Source organism: Sus scrofa, chromosome 18 (genome assembly GCF_054392235.1).
Source record: "Sus scrofa isolate SSC_HxYL_T2T_F1_AM1 chromosome 18, Sscrofa_HxYL_maternal_Yorkshire_Landrace_v2.0, whole genome shotgun sequence".
In the NCBI taxonomy this organism is placed as follows: Eukaryota; Metazoa; Chordata; class Mammalia; order Artiodactyla; family Suidae; genus Sus; species Sus scrofa.
In genome coordinates this window covers 14,290,989-14,313,457 of record NC_139400.1, presented here as the reverse complement: position 1 = coordinate 14,313,457, position 22,469 = coordinate 14,290,989, and the positions used below count along the sequence as shown (strand labels likewise).

General features: G+C 44.3%; 1 protein-coding gene across 14 annotated transcripts in view; it reads left to right on the top strand.

The window, feature by feature from the left end:
- Positions 1 to 19,207, top strand: part of GALNTL5 (polypeptide N-acetylgalactosaminyltransferase like 5) — a 121,271-nt gene extending 102,064 nt beyond the window's left edge. For all 14 annotated transcript variants that reach the window (XM_085005179.1, XM_085005176.1, XM_085005170.1 and 11 more), the window contains 4 exons: positions 285 to 534; positions 6,566 to 6,683; positions 13,668 to 13,817; positions 18,925 to 19,207. In XM_085005179.1, coding sequence (XP_084861305.1) covers positions 285 to 534; positions 6,566 to 6,683; positions 13,668 to 13,817; positions 18,925 to 19,077 — 671 coding nt within the window. In that variant the 3' untranslated portion in view covers positions 19,078 to 19,207. The remainder of the gene's footprint in view (positions 1 to 284; positions 535 to 6,565; positions 6,684 to 13,667; positions 13,818 to 18,924) is intronic.
- The last annotated feature ends 3,262 nt before the right edge of the window (positions 19,208 to 22,469 follow it).

The window sequence follows — 22,469 nt, the reverse complement described above, 5'->3', positions numbered from 1 at the left end:
CCTATGAACTTTAGGATCAATTTCTGTAAAAACAGCCAGCTGGGACTTTGACGAGGATTGAATTAAATCTTCAGATTGAGATGGTGGCCATTTTAATAACACTAAGTCTTTAATCTAAACACAGGATGTTTTTCATACTTCCCTATGATTTTATGCTGGCTCTAAGAAAAAGTCTAAACTCTGCACCTGAATTTTGAGGTCCCCTCCAATGCGACACTACCCGATCTAGGTTGGCAGGTGTTTCATACATGTGCACTAACACTGGCCTGTTTTGGCCTCCCCAGGGGACATTCTGGTGTTCTTGGATAGCCACTGTGAGGTGAATAAAATCTGGCTGGAGCCCTTGCTGGATGCCATCGTCAAGGACCCCAAAATGGTGGTGTGTCCTATCATGGACGTCATTGACTATGTCACCCTGGAGTACAAGCCCTCTCCCGTGGTAAGGGGCGTTTTCAACTGGCATCTACAGTTCGAATGGGATCGTGTTTTCTCTTATGAGATGGATGGACCAGATGGACCTACCAGACCTATCCGGTGAGATTTCTTCTGGTAAAAGAGGAAAAAAATAGCACATATGGATTGAGAGTGGGGCGGGGGACTTACAGAGACAATTATGATTTCTCTAGCTAGAGAAATATTTTATCACTTGTTTTTCTTTTTAAAAGTCTATAGTAATAGAACTTGGTAGGTTTTGTTTCTTTAATTGAACGTGAGCATCTTAGCCTAGTTCAGAATACCACCCTGGTCAGCCTCCCTCTCATTTCAGATATCCTGTCTTGCAGATGTAGCTTTGGTTCTCGGGAGCAAGTTGCCTGTTGAGCAGTGATCAAAATATTAGCCCTGAGGATAGCCCAGAAAAATTCAATGTCTTTGCCAAGCTCATATATAAACTATTTTTCCAAGTGCTTCCATCTGTAGTTTGATAGGTTGAAATGAATGGGATTCTCCTAGATGGTGAGTCTTGGAAACTATATTTCTCAGTGTGAGAATACATGGAATATTACGACGTCTAACTGCATTTATGAGGCTGTTTCTCAAGAGACGTCCTCACATTTACTGATAACTTTGCCACGGCTCACTTCTCCTTTCGTGTCACCCTCTTTGTTTCACAAACCATGAGTCAATTTTCGAACACCACCACCTAGCAAGTCTTTGGTCTTTGCCTCTCTTCTAGTTTAGCTAGAGCTGTGTGATCTGCAACTGATTTTTGCAACTTGTTTCTTTAAGTCTGGAGAATAACAATACTTTGCAGGGCTGTTATGAGCATGACATGACTTTGAGAGTTTAGAATAATATCTGTTCAAGTGCTACTTAGATGTTAGATATTTAATATTATTCTTATAGGCATATCCTGGATCTTTCTTCTTCTAAATAACCAGATAGCCCTCTCTTTGACCAAAACCTAGGGCCCGCTTCGCTTCTACCAGCTTTGCTCCCTCCACACCCACTCTTGGACCTCATCAAGAGCTTCAGTCCTTTGTTTTCTCCTTTTACCTGTCATGGTTTTCTTTCTGCTTCTGTGGTCTATAAATTCACGTCTCTTCTTACCAACTTCATCAACTGCCACATCCCATCATCCTTCTGCCCCAGTAGCCCTGAAAACCTCCAACCCTGGCTCAATTCCACGCTGCATTTCCTTTGTTCCTTTGAGAGATGTGAACCAGTGCTTCTAACACGGATGGCGTCCAGCCTCATTCTGCTTGCAGCCCCATCATCCACTCGTTCCCTGAAGTGGGTATTCCAGTCCCACTTGATTTCGTCCCTTAGTCCCCGTAGCTGCCCCTGCCATGAACCCCTATTCTTAGTAAAGCCACCTGACCTCCTAATTCAAGGATGAAATAAAGCCTATCTAAGAATTGGCAGGAATCATGGGGAAATTATATAGCACTTTATATTAGACCCGTAATGGGATATGGTGCAGCCCTTAAGCACGCCTACATATGAACACTTACAGCCATTTTCCAAATCTCCCATCCCTTCCCTAATCCAGCGGTTAACCAGCTCCAAGAGACCCATCCTTTGTGGTGACTTCATAGTACATCTGTCCATCTCTCTGACAGTCCTCCTGGCCCAAGCCATCACCACCCCAGATTTAAGTTCTACACCATAAGGGACAGTCTGGCCTGCAGCTCCTCCTCCCATTCCAATCTCTCTGTTGCTACATCGATTTTCTTAAAACCTTGCCTTGCTCATGTCCCAATCATGCTCACTCTCTACTGCCTTTAGGATTCTATACAGATTCCTTCATCTAACCTCCCCTGTGTGTGACTCTCATCTTTCCTCTGGACCAGCCATCACTTGCTAGCTCTTTAGAACTACCACAGACAGCTGCACAGGCTGTGCACTGCACATTCCCAGAAGGTACTATTCACATAAACTGCAGGTGATGAGTATCCCTGGTCTTGTGCATTAAGGCAGCCCTTAGCTGGGCCAGTTACCTCTCAGCTTCAACTATGAAATGGTAATGATAATAATAATACCTACCTCTCTGGATTATTGAGGGCATTAAATGGGCCAGTACTCATAAAACACACAACTAAATGCCTGGCACAGAGGAAGTGATCAGTAAAAGTGGTAGTGGAGTTCCCATTGTGGCTCAGTGGTTAAGGGGCCCAACTAGTATCCATGAGGACTTGGGTTCAATCCCTGGCCTTGCTTAGTGGGTTAAGGATCCAGCATTGCTGTGGCTGTGGTGTAGGCCAGCAGCTACAGCTCCGATTCAGCCCCTATCCTGGGAACCTCCATATGCCATGGGTGTGGCCCTAAAGAGACAAAAGAAAAAAAAAGTATAAGTGGTAGCTATTGTTAATGTTACAGGCTTCAGAATGAAAAATAACAAAGATATACTTCATTTAAATAAAACTTAATAAGTAAAAATCCTGATTTACTCAAAAATTTTAAAAAAGCATCAATCTTTTGAGTTCATCTCGTTATTTAAAATGAAATTGCATTTAATAAGCAGTAGCTATATCATATTCCATTTACCAAAAAATTGACTTATATTTTTTGTAATATTTCTATACCGCACATATTCAGTACTTTTTAGGCTCTAAAAATTTCAGTCTGGAAATTCGATGCCTGGAGTTTCCACTGTGGCACAATGGGATCAATGGTGTCTCTGCAGGGGCTCAGATTTGAACCCTGGCCCAGAACTCTATGTGCCCAAAAAGAAAAAAAAAAAAAATTGGATTCCTGATATTTAATTGCTGAAAAGTAACATCTTTGGAACTCTAGTTAATGTATATACATTTGTACATGCTTTTTGAAAATTTAGCAATATAGATTAAAATTTGTATAAATATTCCCATTCTTTTTTTTTGGCCCCACCCACTGCATGTGGAAGTTCCCAGGCCAGGGCTCAAATCCGTGCCATGGCAGTGACCCTGGAGAAAACTCCAAATGTTCTTATTCTTTAATGTACTAAGTCTACTTTTTATAATTTATCCTTAAGGCGTTGAGAGATAAGTCTAGAAGTATATATTGTATCAATATTTATATTAGTAAGAAAATGAAAACAATGTAAATGCTCAATATTGACATGGTTAAGGAGCTCCTTTGGGGCACAGTGGGTGGATCTGGCATTGTCCCTGGAGCAGCTTGGGTAGCAGCTGTAGCACAGGTTCAATACTTGGCCAGGGAACTTCCGTGTTCTGTGGGTGCAGCAAAAAAATATGTGTGTGTATATATATATATAAATGGTTAAAAATTGTATCCATATCTTGTAGAATGTTATATACTTAATGTTCTTGAGTCTAGTTAACTAAAAAGGAAAACTCTCACAATATGTTAAATTTGAAAAATCAGGCCAGAAAAAATTTATATCGGTTTAATGTTGAATCTAAAATTTAATACATGGAGTTCCCTGGTAACCTAGCCGTTAAAGATGCAGCATTATCACTGCAGTAGCTTGGGTTCAATCCCTAACCCAGGAACGATCCCTGGCCTGGGAGCTTCTGTATGCCACAGTTGAAGCCAAAAAAAGAAATAATATATATGATATAAATCGATACCAATAAATATGATATACATGATACAAATGAACTTACTTATAAAACAGAAACAAACTCACAGACATAGAAAACAAACTTATGATTACCAAAGGGGAAAAAAGTGGGAGATACATTAGGAGTTTGGGATTAGCAGATACAAATTACTGTATCTAAAATTGATAAACAACAGGTCCTACTGTACAGCACAGAGAACTATATTCAGTATCTCGTAATAACCTATAATGAAAAGAATATGAGAAAGTGTGTGTGTGTGTGTGTGTGTGTGTATGTGAATCACTGCTGTACACCAGAAACCAACAATGTAAATCAACAATACTTCAATTTAAAAAAAACATGTTGGTAAATCACTTTGCTGTGCAGTAGAAAATTGACAGAACACTGTAAACCAGCTCTAATGGAAAAAAATAAAAATCATTAAAAATAAATAAATAGGGAGTTCCCAACGTGGCGCAGTGGTTAACGAATCCGACTAGGAACCATGAGGTTGCGGGTTCGGTCCCTGCCCTTGCTCAGTGGGTTAACGATCCAGCGTTGCCGTGAGCTGTGGTGTAGGTTGCAGACGCGGCTTGGATCCAGCGTTGCTGTGGCTCTGGTGTAGGGCAGTGGCTACAGCTCCGATTGGACCCCTAGCCTGGGAATCTCCATATGCTGCAGGAGCGGCCCAAGAAATAGCAAAAAAAAAACAGACAAAATAAATAAATAAATAAATAGGAGTTCCCATCATGCTCAGTGGTTAATGAATCCAACTAGGAACTGTGAGGTTGTGGGTTTTATCCCTGGCCTTGCTCAGTGGGTTAAGGATCCGGCATTGCCCTGAGCTGTGGTGTGGGTTGCAGATGTGGCTCGGATCTCGAGTTGCTACGGCTCTGGTATAGGCCGGAGGCTACAGCTCCAATTAGACCCCTAGCCTGGGAACCTCCATGTGCTGTGGGTGTGGCCCTAGAAAAGACACACACACACATAAAAAAAAGAAAGAAAGAAAGAAAGAATACAGGCACAACATTGTAAGTCATCTATACATTAATAAAAATAAATAAATAAATATAAAAAATTTAAAAAGAATAATTTAAAAAACCCCAAAGGATAGAGTTGTCTGTATCACTGTCTCCCGCTCTGTTAAACTCTTGTCTCAAACTCGCTTGTCAGCCTTTGCCCTCAACTCAACTATGGCCTTCACTTTGTGTGTGTGTGTGTGTGTGTGTGTGCTTTTTAGGACCACATCTGCCCCACAGGGAGGTTCCCAGGCTAGGGGTTGAATCGGAGCCACGGATGCCAGCCAGAGCAACACAGGATCCTTAACCGACTGAGCGAGGCCAGGGATCGAACCCACAACCTATGCGCCTTGTCCACGCTGCCAGACTCTCCCTTCTCTTTGGCGTGCATTCCTCCATGGCCTCCAGGCAGCCTCGGCGCCCAGGTCTCCCTCCTGCATCACCACTTGTTCTTTCCGTCCCCTCTGTGGATTCCTCCGCTCCTCCCCGCCGGGTCCTTCTCATCCACGGGGACGGATGCCTTGCAGAGCCAGACTGCCGACAACACTGGCGAGCTATCCCGCTGCCTCCTGGCGGTACTGACTCGTGATGGCCCTGCTCCTCCCTTTGCCTGTTGATTAACAAAGTTATCCCTAACACATCAGAGTTGCTTGATGTATATATACTTTTTGAAACAAGCGAATGAATACATAATCATTTTCAAATTACTTAGATATCATTGGGCACTATTTAGTCCACTATTGATGGACAAGAAACAACAACAACAAAAAAACCAGATGCTTGGTAGGAGTTCCCTGGTGGCTCAGGGGGTGCTGTCCCTGCTGTGGCACGGGTTTGGTGGCTAGGTGGGGAACTTCTGCATGCCGTGGGTGTGGCCAAACATTATGGTTTTCCCAGAAGTAAATATGACAATTCACTTAATGCTTTCAGAAAGGGAGAGCTCTATGAGTTCCCCATTGTGTGCAGCAGAAATGAATCCCACTAGGAACCATGAGGTTGCACATCGGATCCCTGGCTGCATTAGATCCCTGGCCTCACTCAGTGGGTTAAAGATCCCAGCATTGCCATGATCTGTGGTGTAGGTTGCAGACATAGCTGGGATCCCACATTGCTGTGGCTGTGGTGTAGGCCAGCAGCTGTAGCTCTGATTTGACCCCTAGCCTGGGACCCTCCCTATGCCTTGGGTGTGGCCCTAAAAAGCAAAAAAAAAAAAAAGGGAAAGAGAAGGAGATCTCTAAACTCCACTATCCAATCATCATCCCCATGGGAAACTCATATGCTAAAGATAATTTTCCATGTCACCAAAACAAGACTGTAGAACAGATTGCTTACAAAATTTAGTCAGAACAAAAAGCTCTTGTTGCCTACTTGGTGATTGTTATGGCGTTAACTTGGAAATTTTATGTATGTAAATGTATATATTAAGGTAATTTTGGTATTCACTAATATATGAGTATTTTCTAGTTTCTAACTCTGTTGTCACTAATGTCCAATATAATTTTGGCAAAAATGCCTAATGACTGAATTTACGGCATGAATTTCATATATATGTGTCTCTTTTAGGTCACCCGCGATGGTTGGAGGACTTTTTGCTATACATAGGCATTATTTTAATGAAATTGGACAGTATGACAAAGGCATGAATCTCTGGGGAGGAGAAAACCTGGAACTTTCTCTAAGGGTAATTAAAGACTTTGTGTTTTAAATAGTTACCTTTGTACATAAAAAGTCGAATCGAATTTTAAGTCACATAGCATGCTGTGACACTATGCCATTTCCCTACACAAGCATCTGGTGCCACTCAGGCATCACATGAAAGAAGTGACTTATGAGGGTCCTTTGAGAAATGGAAAACCTTTAGCAGAATGTCAAATTTTCTTACCATATGTCGTTTCTAATGTATGGTATGCCAAATTAATATCATATTTTTCATCTATCTTTGGAACCGCTTTTTGACTCTCCTGATTGTCTGGGTAGGTGTAGTGTGGTGGGAAAACACAGGATTAGAAGGTAGGGGACTTGGGGCTACCAAATATTTGGACTCATCTTGCCCATCTGTCAAGTGAGAGGAGCAGATAGGAGATGTCTACGTTGTCTCCTAACTCTTAAGCCCTGAGCTGCTCGCCACCACACAAATGCAACTTGAAAGCATTCTGGGACATGAAAGAAGCCAGACACAGAAGGCCACCTATGGATGAGTCCTCCATAGATACGGAAAGTAAATCCGTGGTTGCCAAGGGCTGGGGGAGGAGAGTGATTGCTAACAGGTCCCAGGTTTCTTTGGGGGATGGCGAAAATGTTCCAGAACTAGATGGTGGCAATGACGGCAGACCTGTATGAAAATCACAGAGTTGTCTACTTTAGAAGGGTGCATTTATGGTGGTGCATAAATAATATCTCAATTAAAAATAATAGACTTGACTCTTTAAGAAATCCTGCAATCTTAGACCACTGGACATTAGCCAGGAACGTGAGTCCCAGGCCTACCGCTCACTTGCTCTGTGATCTTGCGGAAGCATTCACTTTTCCAGGCCTCACTTTCCTCACCTGTTAAATAGGAATACATAAAAATGCCATTCTCAGAATTTTATCAAGACATAATGAAATAATTGGGGTGGAGAAAAAGGTACAACATAGATATTCCTGGAGGGTCTGAAGAAAATACTAAGGTATGACTATACAGATGTGTGTCATGTTTATCATAAGTAATTTTTTTGTATTTGACTAAATTCTGTAGTTTTGGGGGATGTTTTTTCTTTCTTTCTTTTTTTTTTTTTTTTTTTTTGTCTTTTTAGGGCCACACCCACGGCATACAGAAGTTCCCAAGCTAGGGGTCCAATCGGAGCTGTAGCTGCTGGTCTACACCACAGCCACAGCCACGCCATATCTGAGCCATGTCTCCAACCTACACCACAGCTCACAGCAACACCAGATTCTTAACCCACCGAGCGAGGCCACATGTCAAACCCACGTCCTCATGGATACTAGTCGGGTTGGTTATCAGTTATCTCTCAGCCACAATGGGAACTCCAGAATTCTATGGATTTTTTTTTTTTTTTTTGTCTTTTTTTTGCCATTTCTTGGGCTGTTCCCGCAGCATATGGAGGTTCCCAGGCTAGGGGTCCAATCGGAGCCATAGCCGCCAGCCTACACCAGAGCCACAGCAACGCAGGATCCGAGCCACATCTGCAACCTACATTACAGCTCATGGCAATGCCGGATCCTTAACCCACTGAGCAAGGCCAGGGATCAAACCTGCAACCTCATGGTTCCTACTCAGATTCGTTAACCACTGAGCCACAATGGGAACTCCTCCATGGATTTTTATAATGATCACTTTGAACTGTGCATAAAACTCTAGGCTGTGACCTTGGCATCACTGCCCTTCACATTTGTTGCTCCCTTTTCTCTGCCTCGTCTCCTTTCCCAACAGAGACAACCAGGTGCAGAGAATGCAGCTCAGTTGATGATTACGTTTCTGTTCACTCTGAGCTTTAGTGTCCTTACAAGCAAAGTTAAAAAAAAATAATTCTCTCTCTTACAAGTTTGTTGTAAAGCGAAGAGGTTATTTATAAGCGTTATTGTTCTACTTTAAATTTTGCTCTCTGTTATTTCTACTCTCTGAAGTCATCTGCAGAGATTATGCTTTGAATTGCATTTCTCTCTGCACGTATGACAGTGTTTACTAGATTTGCTTTTTGTGTTTTTCAAGGGGTTTTTTGGCTTCGAATTTTATCTCCCTCTTCCTTTTTTTTTCCTGGTTGTTTTCTGCATTTTTATTTTATTTTATTTGGGGAGGGGGGTGAAGGAGGGGGGTGCTTTGTCAGGCAAAGTGGGCCATAGCCGGCTTTGCCCCCAAGACAGTGCCCTATTTTCCGCATTTTTAAAAAGTTAGTTTAAGCATAGACTTCGTTTACAATGCTTCAGATACATTCATATGAATATAGAAATATCTAGAGGGGGAAGTTCCCATCGTGGCGCAGCGGGAATGAATCCGACTAGTATCCATGAGGACTCAGGTTCAATGCCTGGCCATGCTCCGTGGGTTAAGGATCTGGTGTTGCATGAACTGTGGTGTAGGTCTCAGACGCGGCTCGGATCCTGTGTTGCTGTGCCTGTGGCATAGGCTGGCAGCTATAGCTCCGATTTGACCCCTAGCCTGGGAACCTCCGTAAGCTGCCAGTGTGGCCCTAGAAAGACAAATAAATAGGAACCATCTAGAGCAAGTTTTCCTCCAAGCCCCTATTTGGCAGTATCCTGTAAGAGTGCTATTTTCTTTGCTTATTTTTCTTTTCCACGCCTGTGTTCCCTTCGGATCCAGGCATTATTTTCATGACACCCATGCCTTTGGTACTTTTTATGATTATTCCTCCCTTTATCATATTGCTCTCTGAGAATGTGGCATCTGAAATCTCCCCCTTTCAGGACCTCATAACTTAATAAGCACATTCTTATGTCTCCAAATAGAATCAAATTTGTGAATGGTACGTATTTGACAAGTGTGTTCCTTGTCTTTCCTTTCCCTCCGGACAGCAAATAACAGCTGACTTAGGACTCAAGTGCACTCATTATCTTTGCCTCAATATTTTCAGCTACTCCATTCCTAATAGTCCCTTCCCAAGTGTGACGTGTGCTTGGGTCTCTCTTTTTATAAACAAGCAGGTAAATTAATCAATAGCTAGGCACTCGCTTGACACAGGCAGCCCACCCTCCCCAGGAAAAATCACCTGCTCTTTTCCTACGGAAAGATGATCTATACCTGCATTGGCTTCACTGCTCACTCCACAGTTCCTCTCACCAAATCCACATCCTGGAGGCCCTCAGCCTCCTTCCGGCACTGTCACCAGTTTAATATTGGTGTCCCGGAGTTCCCATCGTGGCGCAGTGGTTAACGAATCCGACTAGGAAGCATGAGGTTGTGGGTTCGATCCCTGGCCTTGCTCAGTGGGTTAAGGATCCCGCGTTGCTGTGGCTCTGGTGTAGGCTGGCAGCTACAGCTCCGATTAGACCCCTAGCCTGGGAACCTCCATATGCCGCGGGAGCGGCCCTAGAAAAGACAAAAATATATGTATATATATTGGTGTCCCTAATGGGTGGCTTTTGGTCTTGCATGTACTTGATGTTACTACAGCATGTGACACCATAGACCCGTCTTTTCCAGGAGTGTTTGTGGGTTTTAGGACAAAATCCAAGAAAATCCCCTTGCATTGCTTGATTTTTCTCAGGCTTTTCTTCTTCTGTGCATCTCTTCAAAATGGGTGCTCCCAAGAGTGTGCTTCTGGCCCACCCTGTCTTCTCACCCCATGTGCTCTTCTGGCTCCAGGCTGGCACGCAGCTGTTTTGCACCTGGGATGCCATGCTTGTTACCACGGTACACTCTTCCTTAACGCCTCTGAGACAGCCGAATACCTCTCACCTGCAGCCCTTCTCCAGATCTCAGCCTTCCCATGACCCGGTGGGGCAGGGCCACCAGGAACCGTGGTGTCACCTCTACCCTCGCCGGCCAGCATCTTGTTAAGATTTTTTTGTAATATACCTGCATCAACTCCTGTGGCCGTTACTAACACCTGCATAGTGATAAGACCCAAATCTCTAGTTTCAGTTTAGGACTCTGTTGAGAGTTCTGGGTAAGTTTAATGTGCAACACAGCCATCACTGAAGAAGCACTTGCTGGGGAGTTCCCATTGTGGCTCAGTGGAAACAAATCTGACTAGCCTCGATGAGGACGCAGGTTTGATTCCTGGCCTTGCTCAGTGGGTTAAGGATCTGGCATTGCCATGAGCTGTGGTGTAGGTCACAGACACAGCTCAGATCTGGCGTGGCTGTGGCTGTGGTGTGGCAACTGCAGCTCTGATTGGACCCCTAGCTTGGGAACCTCCATATGCCTCAGGTGCAGCCCTAAAAAGACCAAAAAAAAAAAAAAAAAAACCCAAAAAACCAATTCCTATGTCAGGCTGTGCTGTATGCGGGGTATCAAAAGACACGATTCTTGTTCATTCATTCATTCAACAATATTTATTGAGAACCTGTTAGGTGCCAAGCTCTGTGCTGGGTGCTAAAATACAGTGGCACTTAATGCAAAAGTGGTTTCTAATGTCATAAAGCTTCCATCCTATTTGGGGTGGAGCGAGATGATTTGTTATTGAGTTTGATTTCTGAGAAATGCCATAAAGGAGAAATACAGAGTACTATGAAATCACATCCAAGGGGAACCCAGCCTTGTCTTGGGGAAAAGTACGTGTTTTCAATGACGTCGCTGCAGAAGAGGAATTTGAGATGTAAACGATAAAAACATATTTCATCTTCAGGTTCTTCTGTGTGTGACAGGCATGGCTCTGAAATCTTACAATACAGTATTAACTCACTCAGTTCTTAAGATAAACCTGTGAGGTGGATACCACCATCGCCTCCTGTTGGTGAGGCGGAGGCTGAGGCACAGGAGGTAGAGCCTGAGTTGTGTGCTCCAAACCTGTCACTTCCGGCTGTGTACAATCCACTCAAGTTCAGGTCTGGAGATCAGCACCCCACCCCCCACCCCTTCACCCCTGGCTCAGGTTTACCCTGTTTGTAAGTCACTTCTCTCTGAAGTTGGCGATATACTGGAAGCTTCCAGTGCTCTGAATTTGTCATCCTTGCCCTGAGCTCCGTGTTCCCGTCGCTTGTGCAAAGGGGCGATTTGCTGGCTGTCCACAGAACTGCAGCTTCTCTCCCAACCTCGGAATGGCTTTCATAACCAGGCTTCAGACTGGATTTCTCTTCCCCGGAGCGAGCAGAAATATGGGAGTTCCCATGGTGGTGGAGCAGAAACGAATCTGACTAGTATCCGTGAGGACACGGGTTCGATCCCTGGCCTCGCTCTGTGGGTCAGGAATCTGGCATTGCTGTGAACTGTGGTGTGGGTCGCAGGTGCGGCTCGGATCCTGTGTGGCTGTGGCTGTGGTGTAGGCCGGCAGCTGTGGTTCTGATTTGACCCCTAGGCTGGGAACTTCCATGTGCCATGGGTGCGGCCCTAAAAAAAGAAAGAAGAGAAAAGGAAATATGCTCTGCCCCGTGGTGCAGGGTGGGCGTGAGACAACATTCATTGAATAGCACTTCAGTCTGTCGCACCAAATTTCCGCAGTGTGCGGCTTAAGTGGGTGGAGGTCTGATTCACTTAATGAGTAAAACTGGATAAGAGACAAAATGTTCCCTCGAGCATCATCAGTTGGCTTTTGCCGTATAACAAGCTATCCCAAATCACAGTGGCTTAAAACAACACACAGTTGCTATTCCTCCAAATTGATTGTGTTGCTTGTGTGGGCATAGCCAGGATGGCTGGTTTCTACTGGTGTTGCTTACACATCTGTGTTCGTTTGGAGGCTCAGCTGGTGCTGGCTAGTCCAGGGTGGTCTCATTTACGTCGCTGGACACTGGCCCCCGGGGGATGGCTAGGCCATTCTTCTCTCGTCATCAGCCAGGTTTGAGAGGCTCCTTCACAGTGAAGTGGGCATAAGTTTTCCAAGAGCAACAAGAGAAGGCACGCCCCAAAGTTCTGCAAAAACTTTTCAAGCATCTGTTGGCATCACGTCTGTTAATGTCCTCTTGGGCAGAGCAAATCACGAGGCCAAGATCAGATTCAAGAGATGGGGAAATAGAAGTTCCCACTGTGGCACAGCCGAAACTTTCGCTTCCAACTAGAAACCATGAGGTTGCGGGTTCAATCCCTGGCCTCGCTCAGTGGGTTAAGGATCCAGAGTTGCTGTGGGCTGTGGTGTTTGACCCGTGGTATAGGTTGCAGACACAGCTTGGATCCTGCTTTGCTGAGGCTGTGGCGTAGGCTGGCAGCTGTAGCTCTGATTCAACCCCTAGTCTGGAAAGCTCCATATGCCACAGGTGCGGCCCTAAAAAAAGGCAAAAAACAAACAAACAAAAAGAGATGGGGAAATAAACTCACCTGTTGATGGAAGGAAGTATGTGTGGGAATGCAAAGCATTGGTGGCCATGCTTTGCACAATCTGCCACGCTTCACGACACCAGAGGGGAACTCTCCCTTTACAAACCATGGACTCTAAGCACTTTACAAGCATCAAATTATCTCATGCGGGAGTTCCCATCGTGGCTCAGCCATAACGACCTAACTAGTATCCATGAGAACACAGATTCGACACCTGGCCTCGCTCAGTGGGTTAAGGATCCGGCGTTGCCGTGAGCTGTGGTGTAGGTTGCAGACGCGGCTCAGATCCCGAGTTCCTGTGGCTGTGGTGTAGGCTGGCAGCTGCAGCTCCAATTCAACCCCTAGCCTGGGAACCTCCATGTGCCACGGGTGCGGCCCTAAAAAAGCAAAAAAAAGAAAAAAAAAAAAAAAAAAGAGAGAGAGAGAGGCAGGACTACCTCGTATTCAGAGTTTGAACCCTGGGCTCAGGCCAGATTTCCTGCGTTTGAACCCTGTGCTCTGCCACTTGCCAGCTCCGCATCACTGGGTAAGCTTCCTACCCAAGGTACGTATTTGTTTCTTCATCTGTAACAAGGGGATAATCACAGTACCTACATTGTAGGGTTGTTGTGAACATTAAGTGAAATAAGAAACTTAATAAATGTCAGTTATTGTTATTATTTTTTTAATTCAGCAGTTGCCTGTTACTAAGCAGATACACATTAACCTGTTTTCTGTTTTTGTCACATCTAGATTTGGATGTGTGGAGGCCAGCTATTTCTACTCCCCTGCTCTCGAGTAGGACATATCAATAAGCCCTACTTCACAAATCAAGGTGAAATTAAGAAAGCCATGGCATATAACAACCTCCGCATTGTGCATGTCTGGCTAGACGAATACAAGGTAAAGGTTACATCCCTGATTTGGAAAGATGAGTGAGACGAGAGAGAAGAGCTGGCTCTAAAGAGACCTTCTAGGAGTTCCCCTTGTGGCGCAGCAGAAACAAATCTGACTAGGAACCAGGAGGTTGTGGGTTCGATCCCTGGCCTCGCTCAGTGGGTTAAGGATCTGGCATTGCTGTGAGCTGGGGTGTAGGTTGCAGACACCACTCAGATCTGATGTAGCTGTGGCTGTGGTGTAGGCGGGCAGCTGTAGCTCTGGTTAGCCCCCTAGCCTGGGAACCTCCATATGCCACAGGTGTGGCCCTAAAAAGCAAAACAAACAAAAAGAAACCTTCTACAAGCCATTTCAGATACCAATTTTTGCCTTTTTCTTGGGTTTTTGTTTGTTTTTCTTTTTAGGGGTGCACCTGTGGCATATGGAGGTTCCCAGGTTAGGGGTCTAATCAGAGCTCTAGCCACCAGCCTACACCACAGCTCACGGCAACGCCAGATCCTTAACCCACTGAGCGAGGCTAGAGATCGAACCGACAACCTCATGGTTCCTGGTCCGGTTCATTAACCACTGAGCCATGACAGGAACATCCCCTTACTCTTTTTAAACTCTCTAGAGAAACTCAAGTTTCTTAGCAGTCAATCAACAAACACAAGAAGTGTTCCCCCCACGGGATCTATTTTCCTCCCCCAAAGATTGCCCCTCTGCTGCAAATGCCTCTCCCTGCCCCCAGTCCCATGGGCAAATTTTTAAATTCTCCTCCTTCACCTACCAGCTTTCCAAGTGATGTGGCTGCAGCTGGTCTGGGGACCACACAGGAACCTTCATTACCTTTTTCCCTAATAGGCAAAGATTTCTACATCAAAGCCAGGCATCTTCATTGGTGCCTCTTCCCGTGGTTTAAGCCCCTCGCCAGGACCTTCAGACTGCACACGCAGAGAACATACAGTTGCAGCTTCATTTTAATTTGAAAGCTCAAGGACATATGGACAGTCACAAGACCTCATTTCAGATACATAGGTAGAACTATGTAAGAATTTCTCTGTGATATTATATGTCCTGGCCTTGATCTAATATTCTTTTATTATTTTAAGTGATGAGAGTAATCATACTCAATTTCTTTAGTAATCAGGGCAATAAGAATTAAAACCTCAATGAGATATTTCTACATAACCACCTTTATTGGCAAAACATGTTTAAAGTCTTGATAGGACCGTGTGTCGGCAGGCACAGGAATGCTTGGACACTGCGTGTGTTACTTTTCACTCACTCACTTTGGAAAACAGTTTGGCAATATCAAGTAAAAGGTAGGAATACCCCATGACCCAGCTATTCCGTTCTGTATGTGTGCCACAGAAATAGCTGATTTTGGAGTTCCCATTGTGGCGCTGCGGATACGAATCCAACTAGGAACCATGAGGTTGCAGGTTTGATCCCTGTCCTCTCTCAGTGGGTTAAGGATCCAGGGTTGCTGTGAGTTGTGGTATAGTTCGCAGACTTGGCTTGGATCTGGTATTGCTGTGGCTGTGGTGTAGGCTGGCAGCTGTATCTCCAATTGAACCCCTAGCCTGAGAACCTCCATATGCCGCAGGTGCGGCCCTAAAAAGCAAAAAAGAAAAAAAAAAAAGAAATACCTGCTTTTGTGCGCCAGAACACATGAATGAGAATGTTTATAAACAGCATTGTTTGTGTTAGCCAAAACTGAATACAACCCAAATGTTCATCAGGAGTAGCGTGTGCTAGATACGTTTAATTAATGTAATTCCATCCAGCAACAAAAATTAAGCAACTTTGGATATACCCACAACAGTATAAGTAAATCTTAGAATGATGAACAAAGCAGTGAAACATGAGAGAGTACATGCTGTATTTTTCCATTTCTATAAAGTTAAAAACAGGTAAAATTAACCCATATAATCTATGCATGAATAATTAGATATCAAAGCGAGAAAGAAAAGCAAAGAAATGAACCCACAATCAGGATAGCACTTCGGACTCAGGATTACAATCAGGAAGCGCAAGTCTTCTGAAATGCTGGTTATGTTCTGTTTCTTCACTTAGAGTTACTGGGGTGAACTTTTCAACAGTTCATTAAGCTGCACGTTTATATTTTATGTACTTTGTGTATGTTTGTGGTATTTCCTGATTTTTAAAAAAATTATTATTATTATTATTATTATTTGTCTTTTTAGGGCTGTACCCACCACATATGAAGGTTCCCAGGATAGGGGTCCAATCAGAGCCGCAGCCACCAGCCTACACCACAGCCACAGCAACGCAGGATCCGAGCCACATCTGCAACCTACACCACAGCTCACGGCAACACCAGATTCTTAACCCACTGAACGAGGCCAGGGATGGAGCCCATGCCCTTATGGGTGCTAGTTGGGTTCGTTAACCACTGAGCCACGATGGGAACTCCTAAAAATTATTTTAAAAAAGATAAAGCATACTTGTTTTTTAAAGTCTTACAGTATTGAAGAGCATGAAGTGAAAAGTAAGCTTGCAAAGCCCATGGTTTCAGCCCTCAGAAGTAATAGCCAAATTACTGTCTGTAGTTCCTTGTTAAGATGGACATACCTATGAGCATATATCCTTTTCTTTTCGCTAACTAGATTTGAGCAGCAATATTTTGTTTTGCAAGTTTTCCATTTATTAGCATAGTTTAAAAACATACCTTCCAAGTCTTTTAAAATCAGAACATAGAAGCATATTTTTTTTAAAAAAAATTCTGCTTTGAGGGAGTTCCATCGTGGTGCAGCGGAAACAGTCCAACGAGGAATCATGGTGCGGGTTCGATCCCTGGCCTTGTTTAGTGGGTTAAAGATCCGGTGTTGCCGTGAGCTGTGGTGTAGGTTGCAGACGCGGCTCGGATCTGGCGTTGCTGTGGCTCTGGTGTAGGCCGGCAGCTGTAGGTCCAATTCGACCCCTAGCCTGGGAACCTCCATATGCCGAGGGTGCAGCCCTAAAAAGACCAAAAAAAAAAAAAAGAAAAGAAAAGAAAAGAAAAAAAAAACCTCCTTTGAATAGATCTTCTAAAATTGATCCCGTTAATTAATAGTCCTCCACTGATAAACATTCTGATCATCTCGGCTTTTTGTTTTCCTTAGCACTGCCGATATGAACATCCTTTATGTGTGTGTCTCATATAAATCCAAAGACACGGGCTCGTGGACCACAAGTTAGTGAATGTTAGATCTTGACGAATTATGTCCAAACAGCCCTTCACTGTCTGCCACCTACACTGTCATCAAACAGCTATGAAAGTACCTTTCTCCCCACAACATTTCCAAGCCTGTTTTTTTTTTTTTTCAATCCTGGTTTTAATTCAACTTTGTATATTTTGGAGTTCCCTGATTAGCATCCATAAGTATGTAGTTTTGATCCCTGGCCTCCCTCAATGGCTTAAGGATCCAGTGTTGCCATGAGCTGTGGTGTAGGTGGCACAGGTGGCTCGGATCCTGCATGGCCGTGGCAGGGGAGTAGGCTGGCAGCTGCAGCTTCGCTTTGACCCCTAGCCTGGGAACTTCCAAATGCCATGGGTGCAGCCCTAAAAAGAAACAAAAGAAAAAAACAACTTTGTATATTTCTTCTAATCTGATAGGTTTAAAAATGACATTGCTTTATTTAAAAATTGCATTTTTTTAATGATGAGGGATTTTAAGCTTTTTTTTTTGTTTTTGTTTTTGTTTTCTGTGACCAGAGGTCACAGATTTAAATGTTTGACTTGAACACAGTTGCGACTGAAGAGTGAACTGAATTTCATGGGGCATCCACCATAAGTTCCATGTCACGTGAAAAGCATGTAATGTTTGGCGTGAAGCCGAGGGATTGCATGACACGGCATGTTGGACCATGTAGTGAGTGTCCTTGCTCCAGACAGGCCTGGGACAGCGGACGCCACTTAAGGTCTTCTCCGGCTTCACCCTGAAAGGATGACACCTCCTTCAGGCCCATTCCTAGGGCACAGGTCTGCCCTGGGGGATTAGGTGGCAAAGACCAAAGATCCCTGGGGGACCCTGACGGGTGTGCCCATGAAATGCCAATTTGTGTAAGCAGGCTTCTGTCATTCAATAGTATGGCTGTACTATAAACCAGGCCCTGGGAATACACAGATGAAAAGAGAGGGGTTCTGCCCTCAAGGATGCTTTGGTGCACTTCAAACACCTCTTTTAACATGGGGGAGACGGAGTCTGTCGGACACTCAGCCTTGGGGCTTCCTTGAACCCGAGTGCAGAAAAGACTAACCAGCTGTGATGAGCATGGCGGGCACTGATGGGACACCTGCTGTGGGCCAGTCTTTGGCTTCGAAGAAACTTGCACATATCACGGTGTTCAGGCCTCCCAACGATCTCTCGAGGGTAGGGGGTGAGCTCACATAGTTAATAAATAGCAGAGTCAGAAATTGAAGCCAGGGCGGTCTTCTTCCAGAGTTCATGTGCCCTCACCCACCCCCCTACGCCCAACTTCTGAAGCCACGGAAGTGTCGCTGGGGACCAGGGAGTGAGGGTGTTTTTCCTTGATTGTCACTGAGAGAGTTGGAGAAAGGGAAGATACTACATAAATACCTGTGATTCTCAGGCCATTGAGCAGCAAGACCTAGACTTCCAGAGTTGTTCTGCGCTACTTTATCGTGGTCTGTTCCAGCATATCCGGTGACTACGTGTGGGCTGAGTGGGTCCCAGGTGCTTCTGCCCTCTTCCTACAGAGGAAAGGGGGTTTGTTTTGTTTTGTTTTGTTCTTTGTAGGGTTGCGTCGGCATCTATGGAGGTTCCCAGGCGAGGGGTCAAATCAGAGCTGCAGCTGCCAGCCTACGCCACAGCCACAGCAACACCACATCGGAGCCACATCTGCCCCCTGGCACCACAGCTCATGGCCATGCCGGATCTTTAACCCACTGGGCAAGCCAGGGATGGAACCCGCATCCTCATGGTTACTAGTCGGGTTCTTAACCTGCTGAGCCACAACGGGAACCCTGAAAGGATTTTGCGGTGGTGGTTTGGTTCCTTTTGTATTAGTTCAGATGATGAAAAATATATACTGCAATGTTAGCTATCATGATTTGATTACCAAAGACTTGTTTGGTTTAATGAAATGACTCTTGATTTCCTTTCAGGAGCAGTTTTTTTTACAAAACCCTAGGCTGAAATCTCTTGCCTATGGTAACGTTAGTGAGCGTGTTGAATTAAGGAAACGATTGGGTTGCAAGTCATTTCAGTGGTATTTGGATACCGTCTTCCCAGAACTGGAGACAAGTAACAGCATCTGATGAAAGGAAGACCAATCGTTTTTGTTGATAAGGTGTTAAAAAGTCCCCCGATCCTTCACCATAGAGAAGAGGACAAATTTGGAACACGGTGAAATTCAGTAAGAAATATAATCCAGAATGGTCTATAGCAGTACTGCCTTTTCTTTCCTCCTTTGATGATACCTCTGTGTGCTTTGTTAGTCATCTGCCCCTAAATTTCTGGCGTGGCAAGACCTTGAACATTAGACATGCACATGATCACGCAGTTAAGACGACCATGCACTTGACAGAGGTCAAGTGTATTATCTCCACTTAGTTGCCAAACTCACTTGGTCCTGGAAAACCCCAAAGACTGCTCCATTCTTTGCCAACTCAGTTCCTACCCCAATAGGCGATCTGGGCCAGTGACCTCCCCACAAAGACATTCGCAGAGAGCTTGGTTGGACCGTACCAACTTTGGCTCAGCTGCACTGAGCTCCGTGCTTGCTGCCAGTGTAGATTCTGGCCCTGACACCTTGCTTGATTGGATTCCCGAGTTTCTGATGTCCAGTCACTTGCCTGGGTGTCCTGGTCCAGCTCTCCAGGTCCGTCTCCCTGTCTGTTCCTGTCGGCCCTTCCGTTAACTGGAGACATTCCCTCTTCCCTGCTTCTGATTTTGCCTTTCTTATGTCTGTTTCCTCCTGTCACTTCTTGGACTGCAAGCCTTGTTGATAACCTATGTTCTACATGACTCGAGACCTGTTAGCTGGGATTGGGGCAGAAATAACAAGGTTCTACATCCATTCCGTGGGAACACACTCCTATATACCTAAAGGGCTTCTTTTAGGGTCGCGGGATGGCTATTGCATTCACCCTGGTGAAAGTGGCTAGAAAAGTGAAATATATTTAATTCACACAACAGAGAAAATGAGGGAAGGAACACATTGAAAGGAGTGGAAAGGAGGAGTCTTAGGATCACTAAACATACCTGCTGCTGGAGAAAATATAAGCTAGTTTTTTACAGAGGGAAACAGCTTCACTGATCTCCCCTTTTGGCTTGGCTGGTTAAGAACCCGACTGGTATCCATGAGGATGCGGGATCAATCCCTGGCCTTGATCAGTGGGTTAAGGATCCGGTATTGCCGTGAGCTGTGGTGTGGGTCACAGATGTGGCTTGCATCTGGTGTGGCTGTGGCTGGCAGCTGTCACTCTGATTCGACCCCTAGCCTGGGAACTTCCAGATGGCACAGGTGCAGCCCTAAAAAAAAAAAAAAAAAAAAAAGAAAAGGAAAAAAAGAAAAGGAAAAAAAAAAAGGAAACAACTTCACTCATATATTATGCTTATTCAGTCAACAACTAGATGGTCATCTCAGGCCAGATGTCCGTCCTTCTAGGTACTGTACTTGGATTTGGCAGACAATGGAGCAGGTAAACCTTCCCTTCACGGAGCTTGTGTTATTTGAATAATAATATGTACAATGTAATGAATAAAGAACCGGTTTATAATCTCTTTATACCCCTGTATTCAGCAAAATACACTATAAAACCTATTGCTAGAAAGACGGGAAAAACCTGTGTTCATACAGGTCAGGTGGCTAGGGTAACTTGATTGAACCTTTAAAAGGTCGATCTAGAATGGATTAAGAACGGAGTTCCTGTTGTGGTGCAGGGGAAACGAACCCAACCAGGAACGATGAGGTTTCAGGTTTGATCCCTGGCCTCGATCAGTGGGTTAAGGATCCAGCATTGCCATGAGCTGTGGTGTAGGTCACAGACGCAGCTTGGATCCCGCGTGGCTGTGGCTGTGGCGTAGGCCAGTGGCTATAGCTCTGATTAGACCCCTAGCCTAGGAACTTCCATATGCCGTGAGTATGGCCCTAAAAAGCAAAAAAAAAAAGACTGGATTAAGAAGATGTGATATATATACACAATGGAATACTACTCAGCCATAAAAAAGAACAAAATAATGCCATTTGCGGCAACATGGGTGGAACTAGAGATTCTCATACTAAGTGAGGCAAGTAAGAAAGAGCAAGACAAATACCATATGATATCACTTATATCTCTGGACTCTATTGTACGGCGCAAATGAACCTGTCCACAGAAAAGAAACTCATGGACTTAGAGAACAGGTTTGTGGTTGCCAAGGGGGAGGGGAAGGAAGTGGGATGGACTGGGAGTTTGGGGTTAATAGATGCAAACTATGGCATTTGGAGTAGATAAGCAATGAGATCCTGCTGTATAGCACTAGGAAGTATATCTCGTCACTTGTGATGGAACATGATGGAGGATAATGTGAAAAAAAGAATATATATGGCTGGGCCACTTTGCTGTACAGTAGAAATTGACAGACCCCTGTAAATCAACTATAATGGAAAGAATAAAAATCATAAAAAATAATAAAAAAGGTCAATCTAGTAGCACAAAGTAATTGCCACATTATGATTATATTCTTGGCTCACATTTATACCTTAGCTGCCTCTAGAAAGTTCAAAAATGATTGTCATAAACCTACAAGCCTGTTAGAGTAAAATACAAAATAAAAATTCCGGAGTTCCCGTCGTGGCACAGTGGTTAACGAATCCAACTAGGAACCATGAGGTTTCGGGTCGATCCCTGCCCTTGCTCAGTGGGTTACCGATCCGGTGTTGCCGCGAGCTGTGGTGTAGGTCGCAGACGTGGCTCGGATCCAGCGTTGCTGTGGCTCTGGTGTAGGCTGGTGGCTGTAGCTCTGATTCGACCCCTAGCCTGGGAACCTCCATATGCCGCAGGAGCAGCCCAAGAAATAGCAAAAAAAGACCAAAAAAAAAAAAAAAAAACCCACAAAACAACAACAACAACAACAAAAACAAAATAAAAGTTCCACAGCCAAAGGAAAAAAGAGAATTGGGAATCTTCTTGAAATTAACTTTTTCCTAGTTTTGATATCTGAGATTTTTTTTTTTTTTTTTTTTTGGCAAGCATAAAGAATGATGTCAATATCAGCATTGCCAAAGGAGAAATATTCTTAGAGCCAGGGGCCTATCATTGAGTCTTAGTTTTTTAATGTAATTTAGTTCAGATACTAGGTAACATGAATGAGCCTTAGAAATGATGTAGAATGTGACTAAAACAATCTCCTGTTAAAAGCATGCTCCAGTGGTGCAGTTGGTTAATGCGTGGCACTTGTGCAACAATCTCCTCTTAAATAGTGTTTCAGTTGACTCTGGAATAGAAAACAAATCAAAATCAACATCCAAGTGTTTGGTGTGATTGAAAGGAACTCCATACTTGCCCGGAGGTGGTAATTTTTGGGTTTTGTACGAAATTTAAAAATCTGATTTGTATTCTGGAGCTAGTTTAGAAGTATCTGCTCATCTGCTCGAGGCTTTTCACAAAACAATTTTTGGTATGACCAAATGCTCAGACAAACCTTAAATTACCTGGAGAATTCT